This window comes from Sardina pilchardus, chromosome 22 (genome assembly GCF_963854185.1).
Source record: "Sardina pilchardus chromosome 22, fSarPil1.1, whole genome shotgun sequence".
Lineage (NCBI taxonomy): Eukaryota > Metazoa > Chordata > Actinopteri > Clupeiformes > Clupeidae > Sardina > Sardina pilchardus.
Window position 1 is genome coordinate 456717 of NC_085015.1, and position 17787 is coordinate 474503.

General features: G+C 49.1%; 2 protein-coding genes across 5 annotated transcripts in view; both read left to right on the forward strand.

Moving 5' to 3' along the window:
• Window positions 1-5173, forward strand: part of LOC134070342 (serine/threonine-protein kinase TAO2-like) — a gene marked incomplete in the record, with an annotated part of 23834 nt that extends 18661 nt beyond the window's left edge. Inside the window, 3 exon segments of the mRNA XM_062526659.1 lie at window positions 57-269; window positions 1567-1749; window positions 3799-5173. Of these exon segments, the coding sequence (XP_062382643.1) occupies window positions 57-269; window positions 1567-1749; window positions 3799-4716 (1314 nt within the window).
• A 4601-nt stretch (window positions 5174-9774) lies between these two features.
• cdipt (CDP-diacylglycerol--inositol 3-phosphatidyltransferase (phosphatidylinositol synthase)) lies at window positions 9775-17258 on the forward strand. 4 transcript variants are annotated; one of them, XM_062526680.1, is made up of 7 exons: window positions 9781-9981; window positions 10821-10955; window positions 13820-13973; window positions 16017-16095; window positions 16386-16467; window positions 16961-17124; window positions 17159-17258. In XM_062526680.1, the coding sequence occupies exons 1-6, from the start codon at window positions 9939-9941 to the stop codon at window positions 17101-17103; spliced, it is 636 nt and encodes a 211-aa protein (XP_062382664.1). In that variant the 5' UTR covers window positions 9781-9938; the 3' UTR covers window positions 17104-17124; window positions 17159-17258. The 4 variants fall into 4 exon arrangements, with proteins under 4 accessions (XP_062382665.1, XP_062382664.1, XP_062382663.1 ...); XM_062526679.1 differs by having other exon boundaries at window positions 16961-17238; XM_062526681.1 differs by lacking the exons at window positions 16386-16467; window positions 16961-17124; window positions 17159-17258 and adding an exon at window positions 16178-16321 and having other exon boundaries at window positions 9775-9981.
• Window positions 17259-17787: the final 529 nt, after the last annotated feature.

Here is a 17787-nt window from a genome sequence, read left to right on the forward strand (position 1 = left end):
GAAAGATGACCCTTACACGGCAGTACAACACACTCACACACTGTCCTGTCCTGCAGGCTAAGGAGCTGCAGATCAAGCGGCAGTTCCAGGAGACGTGTAAGATCCAGACGCGGCAGTACAAGGCTCTGCGGAACCACCTGCTGGAGGCCACTCCCAAGAGCGAGCACAAGGGGGTGCTGAAGCGCCTCAAGGACGAGCAGACACGCAAGCTGGCCATCCTGGCTGAGCAGTACGACCACTCCGTCAACGACCTGCTGTCCACCCAGGCTGTGAGTAAGGCAAGGACACACACACACACACACACACACGCCGAGCAGTACGACCACTCCGTCAACGACCTGCTGTCCACCCAGGCTGTGAGTAAGGCAAGGGCACACACACACACACACACACACACACACACACACGACCACTCCGTCAACGACCTGCTGTCCACCCAGGCTGTGAGTAAGGCAAGGGCACACACACACACACACACACACACACACGACCACTCCGTCAACGACCTGCTGTCCACCCAGGCTGTGAGTAAGGCAAGGACACACACGCACACATAGGCACGCACACACACACACACACACACACACACACACAGAGCCATCCTGGCCGAGCAGTACGACCACTCCGTCAACGACCTGCTGTCCACTCAGGCTGTGAGTAAGGCAAGGACACGCGCACACACACACACACACACACACACACACACACACACACACACACACACACACACACACACACACACACAGAGCCATCCTGTCCACTCGGGCTGTGAGTAAGTTAGTTTAAATTGTTACTCTTCAGATGGTAAAAGTTTAAAGCATATCTGAGATGGTTAAGCAGAACGTTTCTCTAAAAGCCGTTGAATTGAGGTGGAATGACCCAATATTAATACTCACTGCCCGTCATTATGAGATCGTGCTCAGCTAGCACTCCCATTGGTCGTCATCATGATGTTGTGCTCAGCTAGCACTCCCATTGGTCGTAATTATGATGTTGTGCTCAGCTAGCACTCCCATTGGTCATCATTATGATGTTGTGCTCAGCTAGCACTCCCATTGGTCGTCATTATGAGGTTGTGCTCAGCTAGCACTCTCATTGGCCGTCATTATGAGGTTGCGCTCAGCTAGCACTCCCATTGGCCGTCATTATGAGGTTGCGCTCAGCTAGCACTCTCATTGGCCGTCATTATGAGGTTGCGCTCAGCTAGCACTCCCATTGGTCGTCATTATGAGATTGCCCTCAGCTAGCACTCTCATTGGTCGTCATTATGAGATTGCCCTCAGCTAGGACTCTCATTGGTCGTCATTATGAGGTTGCGCTAGACTCTCATTGGTCGTTGTTTAAGTTTGCATCAATAATCTATTTTGATTTGTCTTTCATTTCAATGCCAGTTTTTGTGATGTCATATCCTGAAAATCTCAGTGAAAACAATCACCAGTAACCTGGGAAATGGCTGCAGTTGCACTCCTCCCAGACTGCATTACCTGACTGTGTGTGTGTGTGTGTGTGTGTGTGTGTGTGTGTGTGTGTGTGTGTGTGTGTGTGTGTGTGTGTGTGTGTGTGCAGCTGCGGCTAGACGAGACGCAGGAGGCGGAGTACCAGGTGCTGCGCATGCAGCTGCAACAGGAGCTGGAGCTGCTCAACGCCTACCAGAGCAAGATCAAGATCCACACCGACACACAGCACGAGAGAGAGCTCAAGGACCTCGAGCAGAGGGTCTCCATACGCAGGGCCCTCCTGGAGCAGAGGGTACGTGTGTGTGTGTGTGTGTGTGTGTGTGTGTGTGTGTGTGTGTGAGCAGAGGGTAAGCGAGAGTGTGTGTGTGTGTGTGAGCAGAGGGTAAGCGTGTGTGTGTGTGTGTGTGTGTGTGTGTGTTTGTGTGAGCAGAGGAGAAGTATTTAACGTCGTTTAACACATTTGTATGTGTTCATATATTGATATAGTGCTGCCACTAACAACTAATTTTCTAACGATTAATCTTTCGACTAATTTTTCGATTAGTCGACTAATCTAAACGACTATTTAAAAAAAAAAATCAAGTTTTCGTTATTTTGTTGTGTCCATTTTATTTTTAACTCAACTGAAGGGCCAAAAAATGACATATAGCCATAGATATAGATATGCTCATATCAATAGCAGCCTACTTTTGTAGAGTTAATAACAGAATTAATAACATTACAGCCGTTAGAGACGGGAGACCAAAAATGAATAGGGGGTCAAAAGCAAAACGATTAGTCGACTAAAAAAATTGGCGTCGACTAATTTTCATAATCGATTAGTTCGATTATGTCGATTAGTCGTGGCAGCACTATATTGATGTGAATAAGTATTTAACGTTGTTTAACGCATTTGTATGTGTTCATAAGTATTTAACATCGTTTAACACATTTGTATGTGTTCCTGTATAGATGTTGATAAGTACAGTATTTAACGTCGTTTAACACTTAAAGGGATTATCCGGAGTAAAATGCACTTTAGATCAATTTACGGATGATTGGGAGTACATACGTTGAGTTGACATCAAATCATATCATTCAGATGTGTTTTGAGAATTTACCGTTTTTAGCCGAAACTCGTTAGCCTGGAACGGGGCACGTCCTTTCGCCGCTACAAAACGCTATTTTTATACCTCTTCTACTGTTCCAAACAACATTACACTTACGTGGTAGTGAGTAGAGGGTCCCACACATTTGTATGTGTTCCTGTATAGATGTTAATAAGTATTTAACGTCGTTTAACACATTTGTATGTGTTTGTAAGTATTTAACGTTGTTTAACACATTTGTATGTATTGATGTTCATAAGTATTTAACATCGTTTAACACATTTGTATGTGTTCATGTATAGATGTTAATAAGTATTTAACTTCGTTTAACACATCTGTATGTGTTCCTGTATAGATGTTGATAAGTATTTAACATAGTTTTACACATTTGTATGTGTTCATGTATAGATGTTAACAAGTATTTAACGCCGTGTAACACATCTGTATGTGTTCATTAGTATTTAACGTCCTTTAACACATTTGTGTGTGTTCCTGTATGATGTTGATAAGTATTTAACATTGTTTAACACATTTGTATGTATTGATGTTAATAAGTATTTAACGTTGTTTAACACATTTGTATGTGCTATGGCTAGAAGGGGTGCCAGGATTCTCCAAATCCTCGATTCGATTTAATTTTCGATTTTAAAGTCACGATTCGATTCGATTTTCAGTTTTCTTATTCTGTTTCGGGGGGCTTTTATTTTGAAAGCCATTTTTATTTTGAAACCGTTCCAAACGTGAGGTAAACAAAAGAAACGTTAAACATAGACATGTGAACATAGTGAAATGAAGCAAGACAGAATGATAATTTCAATGTTTGTGCACACTCTGAAGATACCCAAGGTTTAGTGTTCATGGAATGAGTACTTCAAGTCGTTTTGGACGGTTGGCTAACTAGATCATCTTTTTACTTGCTAAGTTGAGTTGGCTAAATTAAGGTCAGGCTAATTGACGTGAATGAACGATGAAATTAAATACTTTCACACCCGTGTAACTAGAGCTTTGATTTCTGTCAGTTGATGTGTATTTTTTAACTGACTGCAGCCTAAAATCAGAGGAGTGTTGATGCTGCAGTTCAACACGTGTGTGTGTTTGTGTCTTGGCATACATGCTGGACGTGACATTACGGGTGTGGCTGCGTCAATTCTGCCTTTGCATTTGAAGTGGAGACACTCTTAATAGCTAGAGGATGATGTTGTTTATGATCATGTGTGTATTCATGGTGTGTGTGTGTGTGTGTGTGTGTGCAGATCGAGGAGGAGATGTTGTCGCTGGATACGGAGCGTTCGGAGCGGATCCGGTCGCTGCTGGAGCGGCAGGCGCGGGAGGTGGAGGCGTTCGACTCGGACAGCATGCGCTTGGGCTTCAGCAACATGGCGCTGTCGGGCATCCCGGCGCAGGCCTTCAGCCAGGGCTACCCCGCGCCCGCGCCGGCATCGGGCCAGAACTGGCCCTCGCGCCCCGTGCCCCGCTCAGGCAGCCACTGGACCCACAGCGTGCACAGCTCAGTGGCGCCGCCCTCCTGGAGGAGCCAGCACAGCAGCGCTACCTTCACTCGCGCAGAGTCCTCCCACCACCCTTCACACTCCTCCCACTCCTCACACTCCTCACACCCGTCACACTCCTCACACTCTTCACACTCGTCCCACTCCTCACACCCTTCACACCCCTCCCACCACCCCTCCCACTCTTCCCACTCCTCACACTCTTCACACCCCTCCCACTCCGGCCGGGAGCGAGAGAGGGATAGAGAACGAGAGAGGGAGAGAGAGAGAGAGGCGGAGATGATGAGTGGCAGGGGCGTGGCCTCCTCTGGCTCCTCCTCTTCCTCCTCCTCTGGCTCCTCCCACCTCTACCTGCCGCAGCTGCACCACCAGAGCACGCCTCACCTGTACCGCGATCACCACGGCAACCACGCGCCCCTGCCGCACCACCTGCCGTCCCACGCCTCCGCCCAGTCCTTGGCCCCGCCCCTCCGCGCCTCGTCGCCGCCCTCCTCCTACATCAGAGGCCCCGCCCACCTGGCGCTGCGGAACAGCCCCCAGCCTCTGCGCAGGACCGCCTCCGGGGGGGGCCCAGGGGTGGGGGGGGCAGGAGAGGGCGCTCTCAGCCGCAGCACGTCCGTCACCTCCCACATCTCCAACGTCTCGCACCTGTCCTACTCTTAGGCCACGCCCCCACATCTCCAACGTCTCGCACCTGTCCTACTCTTAGGCCACGCCCACCTCCCACATCTCCAACGTCTCGCACCTGTCCTACTCTTAGGCCACGCCCCCACGCCCACCTGTCCTACTCTTAGGCCACGCCCCCACACCCACCTGTCCTACTCTTAGGCCACACCCACCTGTCCTACTCTTAGGCCACGCCCACCTGTCCTACTCTTAGGCCACGGCCCATGCCCACCTGTCCTACTCTTAGGCCACGCCCCCACGCCCAATTGTCCTATTGTTAGGCCACGCCCCATGTCTTACTGTTAGGCCACGCCCCCGGTCATATTCTTAGGCCACACCCCCACGCTTACCTGTCCTACTCTTAGGCCACGCCCACTTGTTAGAGGTGCACCTGTCATTCTCCTGAGGGCGGAATCTTACCTGTCTTCACTCCCCAGCAGGCCACACCCAGGGGTCGGACTTGTGTTAGGGGGGGGGGGGGGGGGTTATAACCTCATTCATTACGGAAACTGACATTTTACTGAGTTATGTACAAATATGTGCTAAATGAACTGATTTGTGGATATGCAGAGAGAGAGGAGGAGAGGAAGTGAGCTCACATAAGGTTGACTGGAGAGGAAGTGAGGTCACATAAGGTTGACTGGACAGATCTGGGGACAGACCTCAGGGATTGAGTGTGTGTGTGTGTGAGAGAGAGAAAAGCTGTGATGAGCAGTCTCCTGTAGAGAGAGTGTGTGTGTGTGTGGGCGGGGGGGCGTTGGTGTGTGAAGGTGGAACTCGTTGGAGGGGACAAGTTTTCAGTCAGATGCAGTTATCTGTTATATGTGTCTGATCAGTCAGCTGGTCAGACAGGTCCATTTGTACATATGAGGGGGACACCTATAGCACACACACACACACTCTCTCACACACACACCCACACTCACACACTCTCTTACACACACAGACACACACACACACTCTCTCACACACACACACCCACACTCACACTCTTCCCAGTCGGGCTCCCTCACCCCTCTAAGCTGTGTGGAGGGTGTGCCAATGCGGCGCCCGTTGGCATGCTAGCAGGTGCTGTTAGCAGCTGACGTCACATTTACCTCTGTTTGCTGGTGCCAACAAGTCCTGTGGTGCCCTTCTCTGGGCGCACACGCCTCGTTTAGCGTGTTTTTAAACATGTACCAACTCATCGTGTTTTTAATGAGCTAGTGCCATTGTCTTAACTCTATGTTAGCAGATGCTAATGCCTCATTTAGCTTGAATCTTAGCAGGTGCCAACACATCATTTCGCTCTATTAGCTGCTGTTAGATCTCACATAGCGCTAAGCTAACAGACGACAGCTGTTACTTTATTGTTATTCTAGTATCTTTTAGCAGGTGCTAACTGTTGCCTGTGTTAGGGAGCAACACGCTGCTCGGCTAGCCCCAATCTGAGAGGAAGTAGCGGAAGCTTAGCTGTGACTAGCGGACAAGGCTAGCGCCAACGCCAACATGTCCTTTAGCTCGGTGACGTAGGCGAACGCTAACGTGCTAACATCCTTTAGCTCGGCTTTAGCTGGTGGAATACTGAGCAGTGTTGGCGCTCTGCTCAACCGTGTAACCAGGGCAACCAGCTGTTGCTGGAGCAGTGATCCCCAACACCTCTTTTACGTGTTTTTAGCCAATCGGCACTAACCTTGTGCTACGTTTAACTTAGCATGAACAGTGCGGCCCCTCATGATGGAGCGCGACCTCCGACCTCCGCACAGCGGCCTGCTGGGATAGGAGCGTGACCTCCGACCTCCGCACAGCCAGAACAAATATGAGGAGGCTGCAGATCCAGACAGGAAGTTGGGCATCTTGACTTTCTGTTGACCTGCAGCGTGCACATGTTTAGATGTTGGACGTGTGTGTGTGTGTGTGTGTGTGTGTGTGTGTGTGTGTGTGTGTGTGTGTGTGTGTGTGTGTGTGTGTGTGTGTGTGTGTGTGTATGTGTGTGTGTGTACATACGTATAGGTTGATGCATGAAAACATTGTACAGAAAGCATGTATAGCTCACATATACACACATACACATTTACACACATGCATACATACTTAACTTTCATACACACACACACACACACACACACACACACACACACACACACACACACACACACACACACACACACACACACACACACACACACACACACACACACACACATGTCCGTCCGTCCGTAAACGGCTCTCTGATGGACATGACAGCGCAGATTATGACCCCGGCCCCCTCGCTACAGAGGTCATGACCCCGGCCCCCTCGCTACAGAGGTCATGACCCCGGCCCCCTCGTTACAGAGGTCATGACCCCGGCCCCCTCGTTACAGAGGTCATGACCCCGGCCCCCTCGTTACAGAGGTCATGACCCCGGCCCCCTAGCTACAGAGGTCATGACCCCGGCCCCCTCACTATAAAGGTCATACAGAGGTCATGACCCCGGCCCCCTCGCTATAGAGGTCATGACTCCGGCCCCCTGGCTGTGGTTCTGGACCGGACGGGTTCTAGGTGGGATGGCACGGAACTCTAGAAGCATCCACATGTAAATATGGCAGTGGAAGGATTTTTAAAGCTTGTTATTGCTCATCACTCCCCACACACACACACACACACACACACACACACACACACACACACACACACACACACACACACACACACACACACACACACACTCTTTAAAGCACTAGGAGGTTGTGTGAGTGGAGAGCAGGCAGGAGAGACGCTGCTGCTGCTGCTGCCGTTTCCTAATTTATAGTCTGCACTACACTACATTTCTCTTGCGTTTCTCAAACGTTATTGCCAACTTTGACCACTAGATGGAGAGAGAGCTACTCTACTGTGACAAAGCCGTGATGCGGTCACACACACACACACACACACACACACACACACACACGGACCATGATCTTGAAGACGCCAATCTGACATTCCACATTCCATCTCAGGGCAGGTCTGCTAGGCAGTACAGTGTGTGAGGACGCAGTGCCGCAGTGCACTGTGGGAAATGTAGTCTTGAAGAGCCAGTATTAGTGGAGTACAGTGTGTGTGTGTGTATGACGGCTAAATGTCTGGCGCGTGTGTGTGGTGGGGTTAGAAATGTTTACATTTTCAGCTCCTTGTTATGTTTGAGGTTTTGTTTCCATGGTGATGTCACTATTAGCACAGGGAAGTGTGTGTGTGTCTCACATGTGAAGACATCAGTGTTATCACACACACGCACACACACACACACACACACACACACACACACACACACACGTTCCTCTCAGACTGGCATCTCCAGAGCCCTGGTTGTTGTGGGGGGGGCAGGGCATGCCAGGTGGAGACGTGATTGGTCGGTTAGATGTGACCTGGCCACATGAAGACGTGTGATCCCAGATGAGGTGTGTGTGTGTGTGTGTGTGAGATGGAGGAGAGATTGTTACAGTAAGAGAGGAGCTAATGTTACAGAGAGAGGCTAACTATATGCAGGGGCAAGGGCCGTATTCTGAAGAACTTCTTGTACAGAAACCTAATTATCAAAGTAATGAAAAGACAATAAAAAGAGTCCACTCAAATCCTGTGCCTGAGTCGTGTGTGTGTGTGTGTATCTAGGGGCTTAAGCTGTGTTCCACTGAAAAGTGTTCCATTTTAAAGGGAAACTATGCAGGATTGGCGATTTCATCACTGTTTTCGCTCGTTTTATGTTTGCATATATCTCTGCAGAGCTTCCCCTACAGCTTTAGCGTGCACATTTTACAAAACTCCTCAATCGGTCAGTCTGCCTTTTCATGAGCATGATCGAGACTTCACATGGGACTTCCTAGACCATGGGTCAGATCTATCTCATGGGTGTCCCGTTATTCAGAATTAACAGCTACCCCACCAGCCAATCAGAGAATAGCATGTTTTCCCTCTGGGTGATAAATAAGAGAAGTGCATGTTATATAACTTTAAGAGAAGATACAGGAGGGTATATCATGGACAAGCTTTTTGTATACAAGTTTTCTATCTAATGAATCTAGAATATATGAAAGATTCACTTTTTAAAATAAATGAGGGGAAAAGTGAAATTATTATGATACTTATCAGAGATAGATAGAGATAGATACTTTATTGATCCCCAAGGGGAAATTCAAGAACCACAGTATTATAGGATTTAAGAATTCTGATAGATCGATAGATAGATACTTTATTGATCCCCAAGAGGAAATTCAAGATCCCAATCCTATATGATCCTATTGGTTCCCAAATCTGATTGGAGTCCTATTGGACTTTATTGTAAGGGCCTCCTGTAGCCTATATCCCATAATAGTTTTATATATCATTATGTGTTTATTTTATATTATTATATGTATATTGTATTAGAACTGAATTCTTTTTTTTTTTTTTTAAGATTATTTTTTTGGGGGGCTTTTTATGCCTTTAATGTGACAGGACAGTAGAGAGTATGACAGGAAACGAGCGGGAGAGAGAGTAGGGGTGGGATCCGGAAAGGACCACGGGGCGGGAATCGAACCCGGGTCGCCGGTGTGCAGTGCAGGTGCCCCAGCCAGTCGCGCCACGGCTGGGGCCGTATTAGAACTGAATTCTAATAAGGGGCAACCTGCCAGGGGACAGTCGGAAGATCACCGAATACAACGCCAGCAGACCAGTGGATCCACCGTCCAGGAGGACCAAACAGCAGACCAACAGACCAACGGATCCACCGAACCAGCAGACCAACGGTTCCACCGTCCAGGGGGACCAAACAGCAGACCAGTGGACCAGTGGGGTCTGTGTTACAGGACGGATGTGGAGTGGGTTAGTTAAGATAGATAGACAGACAGACAGATACATAGATAGATACTTAATTCATCTGGAGGAAATGTTTAGTAAATGAAACTGTTTCAGGCTTGAGACCAACAGTGCTGTGTTGTGATTGGACAGGTTGTTGTTCTCTCAGTGATGTGTGGTATCTAAACTACTGCCGCGTGGACGACCCTTTGCCCCGGGCGGGGGGTGTTATTGCCCCCCAGCAGGGCGCTTACAGGAAGGGTGCCTTTAAAGGGGCGGCGCTTAGAGCTTGTGCGTCACACCGGAAATATTTCGTCACGCTTTAAGCTCTTCTCTAGATCCTTGGCTGTAGGAAGACTCGGAAAGAAGGAAACATTGAACTGTCACAACTTATCCCTGAGAAAAGCAGAGTTCTTCGGACGATATAATAACGCCTTCCATCGGCCATGACTGAGGAAAATATCTTTCTCTTCGTCCCGAACCTGATCGGTAAGTTTCTGTGGTCAGTTCCGCGAGCGAATCGGATTTGATGCGATTCTGCTTCTCGTCTTCTGCGCTTGTGTCTCGAGCGAATCCGTCTCGAGAGGAGTGGGTTTGGTTGAAGCTGCTGAAACTCGCGCGTATCAAGGTCACCGGCAGCTCTATAAAAAGAGATCTAGTCCACCCACGCGCTCTCCCCGGGCGAAGGCGCGCGAAATGAGATGACAGCAGCTGCGAGCGAGCGAATGACACTGCGGCCGGATGCTGGCTCGAGCCGAGTGTGTCAGAGTTACCGTCTCCGTCTCTGCACACCTGGACCGTGTAGGCGGCTATTATTGATTTAGTTTCTTTCCGGTACGGCATCAGCAGTGTCGGGACTCAGGTTACTTTTCAAATGTGCTTCCCTACGGATTCCATCACACTGATTGTATTAGCAGTGAATGACACAGAACGCGAGGTTATGTGAACTTAAGACCCATCAAAAACAACTCAAAACCTGCTTAACAGTCAGGATTGATTGATACTTACTGTCATTATGCCAGACAGGTCGATATAGAAGTTCTGTTGGCCTACAGTTGGCTCATTTTACGTTCTACATCTACATTCTATGTTCTCCCGTCTTCATTCTACATTCTGCCTCTTTCTCATTTCATAAGCTATGTGTGCATCATGCAGGGTTTTACACACACCATAATGTATCCAGCCCAGTTATGTGTGTGTGTGTGTGTGTGTGTGTGTGTGTGTGTGTGTGTGTGTGTGTGTGTGTGTGTGTGTGTGTGTGTGTGTGTGTGTGTGTGTGTGTGTGTGTGTGTGTGTGTGTGTGTGTGTGTGTGTGTGTGTGTGCGCAGGTTATGCGCGTATCGTGTTGGCGCTGGTGGCGTTCTATCTGATGCCCTGTTGTCCTGTTCCGGCCGTCTTCTGCTACCTCCTCAGCGCCCTCCTGGATGCCTTCGACGGGCACGCTGCCCGCACCCTCAACCAAGGTACACACACACACACACACACACACACACACACACACGCTGCCCGCGCCCTCAACCAAGGTACACACACACACACACACACACACACGCTGCCCGTGCCCTCAACCAAGGTACACACACACACACACACACACACACACACACACACACACACACGCTGCCCGCGCCCTCAACCAAGGTACACACACACACACACACACACACACACACACACACACACACACACACACACACACACACACACACACTCAACCATGGGCGGCGCCAGGATAATTTTGTTGGTGTAGCTAAGCTGTTGCTGTGATACAGACAGGTGTTGCTGCCACCCACCAAAACGTGGCTTAAATGGCTTAGAAATCATGATGAGAAGGTAGCCCAGACCTATACAACAATTAACTTCGTCCGCCTTCGTTTCATGACACCCAGTCCTGACCTCAGTGCACCCAACACAACAGCAGCGGCAGCACAGATAACCAGATAACGTCACGTCACTTAGCAAATTTTAACATCTGGCCAGACTGAGCTACACACATGCACACACACACGACCACGCAACGGCTATTGCAAATGCAAAAATCAACAAAATACTAGGGGAAGCTTCTTTAATGAACTATATGGATGAGGGAAGCAGAAGCAGACTTTAATGTCTTTGACCATGTTGATGGCTGCTGACTCCAAAGTTCGTCTCTGATATAAATGCCTATAGGCTACCCGATGTGCTCCAGTAGGCTGAGATAAAGTAGGCTAAAAGCAAAATCTAATGTCTTACCGTGGACAGATCTTCCCGAATCCTGTCGAGTTCGAGAATGCAATAGCCTGTTACATTGTGTCCTTCACGTCGTTTTTTTAATCCAGACAAATAGCCTACACTTGTTGCTTTGTAGGCATATTAGTGCATATCGCCGACCAGGAGCGTCACTAGTGCAAAAGCAGGTGTTTTTTTCTTTCTTTTACGGGGTAGGCTACAGGGGTTTCTACCCCGGGAAACTTTGAAAACTGTGCTGTTTGCAGTTTCAACGTAGAGAATATGAAGGCCATTCGTTGGGGTCCTCATCATCATATTTTCATAACAAATACTGTAAAGCTAAAAAAAAACCCATGATGAATGAATGAGGTGCCACTCGCTAACTGTAAATGGATTAATCCAACACAACTCCTCGTCCAATTTTCAGTTTGCATGAAAATCGGTATGTTAGCGAGGCACAGAGGTTGGCTAGCTAACGGAGTTGATGGAAGTAGGCTACTAGGGGTGGGGGAGATGATGTCTCACTCTCAACCTCTTCTTGCACTGGCTGCCCCTTCTTGTATCCATATCAATTAACCAGGCTACGCTGAAGCAGTAGACGGGTTCTGGTAATATCCGTCCGAGAGAAGGGGGAAGAATAGAACACTGCTGTGGAATTTGCAACAAATTATTCCGACTCCTTAGTTAGTAACACTATTGCAGTTGTGGCTGCTGGCCGTGGAACCTTTTTGGAACCTCATAAAAACTCTGGGCGATTTTCATATTTTGTTTTAAGGCACAGAGGTCCGGGGCTATCTCCAAGACATCCGCGACATTCACCCGCATTAAAAAACTCGAGCCAACTTGATGTTGCTTTGGTGTTGCTTATCAAAATCTTGGTGTTGCTTTAGCTATAGCAAGCAACACCCTGGCGCCGCCCATGCACTCAACCAAGGTACACACACACACACACACACACACACACACATACTCTCAACCAAGGTACACACACACACACTCTCAACCAAGGTACACACACACTCTCAACCAAGGTACACACACACACTCTCAACCAAGGTACACACACACTCTCAACCAAGGTACACACACACACTCTCAACCAAGGTACACACACACACTATCAACCAAGGTACACACAGTTGATGTCACACATCATACGCCGGATAGGCGATGCTTTCTTTAGTCCGGAACTCAGACTCCACTGGAATCAATGCTGACTTGACTGGACTTGACTTGGAAGTTCTTTTAATGACTGGACTTGGGCTTGAACCTGGAGGCATAGTGACTTGACTACAACACTGGTACACACACACACACACACACGCAGCTTGCACACTCAACCAAAGTACACACACACAATTAACTTCTGTGTGTGCATGTGTCTGGGCCTTTGTGGGTTTGCTAGCGTATGTGTGAGCGTGAATATGCGTGAGCGTGTGTGCGTGTGTGTGTGTGTGTGTGTGTGTGTGTGTGTGTGTGTGTGTGTGTGTGTGTGTGTGTGTGTGTGTGTGTTAGGCACTAAGTTCGGGGACATGCTGGACATGCTGACTGACCTGTGTGTGTGTGTGTGTGTGTGTGTGTGTGTGTGTGTGTGTGTTAGGCACTAAGTTCGGGGCCATGCTGGACATGCTGACTGACCTGTGTGTGTGTGTGTGTGTGTGTGTGTGTGTGTGTGTGTGTGTGTGTGTGTGTGTGTTAGGCACTAAGTTCGGGGCCATGCTGGACATGCTGACTGACCGCTGTGTGTGTGTGTGTGTGTGTGTGTGTGTGTGTGTGTGTGTTAGGCACTAAGTTCGGGGCCATGCTGGACATGCTGACTGACCGCTGTGTGTGTGTGTGTGTGTGTGTGTGTGTGTTAGGCACTAAGTTCGGGGCCATGCTGGACATGCTGACTGACCGCTGTGTGTGTGTGTGTGTGTGTGTGTGTGTGTGTGTGTGTGTGTGTGTGTGTGTGTGTGTGTGTGTGTGTGTGTTAGGCACTAAGTTCGGGGCCATGCTGGACATGCTGACTGACCGCTGTGTGTGTGTGTGTGTGTGTGTGTGTGTGTGTGTGTGTGTGTGTGTGTGTGTGTGTGTGTGTGTGTGTGTGTGTGTGTGTGTGTGTGTGTGTGTGTGTTAGGCACTAAGTTCGGGGCCATGCTGGACATGCTGACTGACCGCTGTGCCACGATGTGCCTGCTGGTGAACCTGGCGCTGCTTTACCCGGCGTACACCTTCCTGTTCCAACTCAGCATGTCCCTGGACATCGCCAGCCACTGGCTACACCTGCACAGGTACACACACACACACACACACACACACACACACACACACACACACACCTTCCTGTTCCAGCTCAGCATGACCCTGGACATCGCCAGCCACTGGCTACACCTGCACAGGTACACACACACACACACACACACACACACACACACCTTCCTGTTCCAGCTCAGCATGACCCTGGACATCGCCAGCCACTGGCTACACCTGCACAGGTACACACACACACACACACACACACCTTCCTGTTCCAACTCAGCATGTCCCTGGACATCGCCAGCCACTGGCTACACCTGCACAGGTACACACACACACACACACACACACACACACACACACACACACACACACCTTCCTGTTCCAACTCAGCATGTCCCTGGACATCGCCAGCCACTGGCTACACCTGCACAGGTACACACACACACACACACACACACACACACACACACACACACACACACCTTCCTGTTCCAACTGAGCATGACCCTGGACATCGCCAGCCACTGGCTACACCTGCACAGGTACACACACACACACACACACACACACACACACACACACACACACACACACACCTTCCTGTTCCAACTCAGCATGACCCTGGACATCGCCAGCCACTGGCCACACCTGCACAGGTACACACACACACACACACACACACACACACACACACACACACACACACACACACACACACACACCTTCCTGTTCCAGCTCAGCATGACCCTGGACATCGCCAGCCACTGGCTACACCTGCACAGGTACACACACACACACACACACACACACACACACACACACACACACACACACACACACCCTTCCTGTTCCAGCTCAGCATGACCCTGGACATCGCCAGCCACTGGCTACACCTGCACAGGTACACACACACACACACACACACACACACACACACACACACACACACCTTCCTGTTCCAACTCAGCATGACCCTGGACATCGCCAGCCACTGGCTACACCTGCACAGGTACACACACACACACACACACACACACACACACACACACACACACACACACACACACACACACACACACACACACACACACACACCTTCCTGTTCCAACTCAGCATGTCCCTGGACATCGCCAGCCTCTGGCTACACCTGCACAGGTACACACACACACACACACACACACACACACACTGGCTACACTTGCACAGGTAGCACACACAGACACACACACACATCTTAAAGTGACAGTGTGCCATTTATACATGATTTAAACAGCACCATATTAACCTATTTCTCAAATTTATTTTCAACAATATTTAAATAATTCTATATTATTAAATAATTCTATAGTAATACGTTATATATACTGCACTGTGTGCAGGGGGGGGGGGGGGGTGATATATTTAAAGGGCCCCAGGCCACTTTGTACTATAAACAAGGTCAAAAATCCCTGCCTTGGTGTGTGTGTGTGTGTGTGTGTGTGTGTGTGTGTGTGTGTGTGTGTGTGTGTGTGTGTGTGTGTGTGTGTGTGTGTGTGTGTGTGTGTGTGTGTGTGTGTGTGTGTGTGTGTGTGTGTGTGTGTGTGTGTGTGTGTGTGTGTGTGTATTGGCGTCGGCGTCGTTGGGCATTAGGGGCTATAGCCCCGGATCTTCGTGCCTTACAAAATGATGAAAATCGCCCAGAGTTTTTTATAAGGTTTGAATTGAATGCCACGGTCAGCAGCCACTAGCCTGACGTGATTTGCTGCCGCTAGGGGCGTCTAGATTTCTAATCTAGGCTAAGCGGTCACAACTGCAACATTGCATGAGTTTCATCAGGTCCCTTTCCACAGGTGTATAAAATCAAGCACCTTGATTATCAATGCAGACTGCATGGTGCTTGATTACTACACCTGTGCAAAGGGACCTGATGAAGCCCATGAATAGCCCGGATCTTCTGCACACCTAGTGACGCCTGTGTGTGTGTGTCTGTATGTGTGTGTGTGTGTGTGTGTGTGTGTGTGTGTGTGTCTATGTCCCTAGTGTGTGTGTGTGTGTGTGTGTGTGTGTTCTAATTCAGTGTGTGTGGTTGGTTTCAGCTCCATGATGAAAGGAACGAGCCACAAGACCATCGACCTGTCTGGCAACCCCATACTACGCATCTACTATACCTCACGGGTAACACACACACACACACACACACACACACACACACACACACACACACACTTATCTATTGTGCTGTTGTGTTCCCCTCTAGCCGGTGCTGTTTGTGATGTGTATGGGGAACACACACACACACACACACACACACACACACACACACACACACACACACACACACACACTTATCTATTGTGCTGTTGTGTTCTCCTCTATCTAGCCGGTGCTGTTTGTGATGTGTATGGGGAACACACACACACACACACACACTTATCTATTGTGCTGTTGTGTTCTCCTCTATCTAGCCGGTGCTGTTTGTGATGTGTATGGGGAACGAGCTGTTCTACTGCCTGCTGTACGTGCTGCACTACATAGAAGAACCTTACAGTGAGTACACACACACACACACACACACACACCTGCTTTATGTGCTGCACTACATACCGTAGAAGAACCTTACAGTGAGTACACACACACACACACACACACACACACACACACACACACACACACCTGCTTTATGTGCTGCACTACATAGAGGAACCTTACAGTGAGTACACACACACACACACACACACACACACACACACACACACACACACCTGCTTTATGTGCTGCACTACATAGAGGAACCTTACAGTGAGTACACACACACACACACACACACACACACACACACACACACACACACCTGCTTTATGTGCTGCACTACATAGAGGAACCTTACAGTGAGTACACACACACACACACACACACACACCTTCCAGTTGACTTCAAGTCTGATTGTGGTTTGCGTGTGCTGTTGAGAGTGCACTGTGATCTGTTGTAGTCTCCCTGTGTGTGTAATAACCTGTGTGTGTGTGTGTGTGTGTGTGTGCAGGCTGGCTGCAGACGCTGCTGGCGGTGTGTGCCGTGATCTCCGTGCTGAAGGCTGCCATCAGCGTTCTGCACCTCATCACCGCGTCACGCAACATGGCCGCCATCGACCTCGCCGAGAGACAGGAGAAGAGCAAGCAGCAGTGAAGAGGGGGAGCGAGGGATGGAGAGAGAGAGGGATGGAGAGAGAGAGAGAGGGATGGAGAGAGAGAGGGAGAGAAGAACAAGGAGCAGTGAGGAGAGAAAGAGAGAGGAATGGAGAGAGAGGGAGAGAAAGAGAGAGGGATGGAGAGAGGGAGAGAAGAACAAGGAGCAGTAAGGAGAGAAAGAGGGATGGAGAGGAGAGAGGGAGAGAGGGAGGAAGAGAGAGAAAGAGAGGGAGATGAAGAGGAGAGGTTGTTCATGCACCTGAGGGGACCGAATTTCATCACTGCTGTTATTTATTTATTTCACCAAGTTCACGCTGTGTGTGTGTGTGTGTGTGTGTGTGTGTGTGTGTGTGTGGTTTCCATGTACTCATTGTGGCACTGACAATTTGGTATTTGGGGCACTATTTGTTTTTTATTATTATTATTATTATTGCTGTGTTAATTCATGTTAATTTTTAGTAGTTTGTGTGTGTGTGTGTGTGTGTTGCAGCAGCGTAGACATGTTTGAACATACAAACTGGCACATTCCAAGTGCCACTTGAGAGTTGTGGTTTTATTCCAGTTCAGGTGGTGTGTGTGTGTGTGTGTGTGTGTGTGTGAGTGTGTGTGAGTGTGTGTGAGTGTGTGTGTGTGAGTGAGTGTGTGTGTGAGTGAGTGAGTGAGTGATAAAGTATTTGCTCCG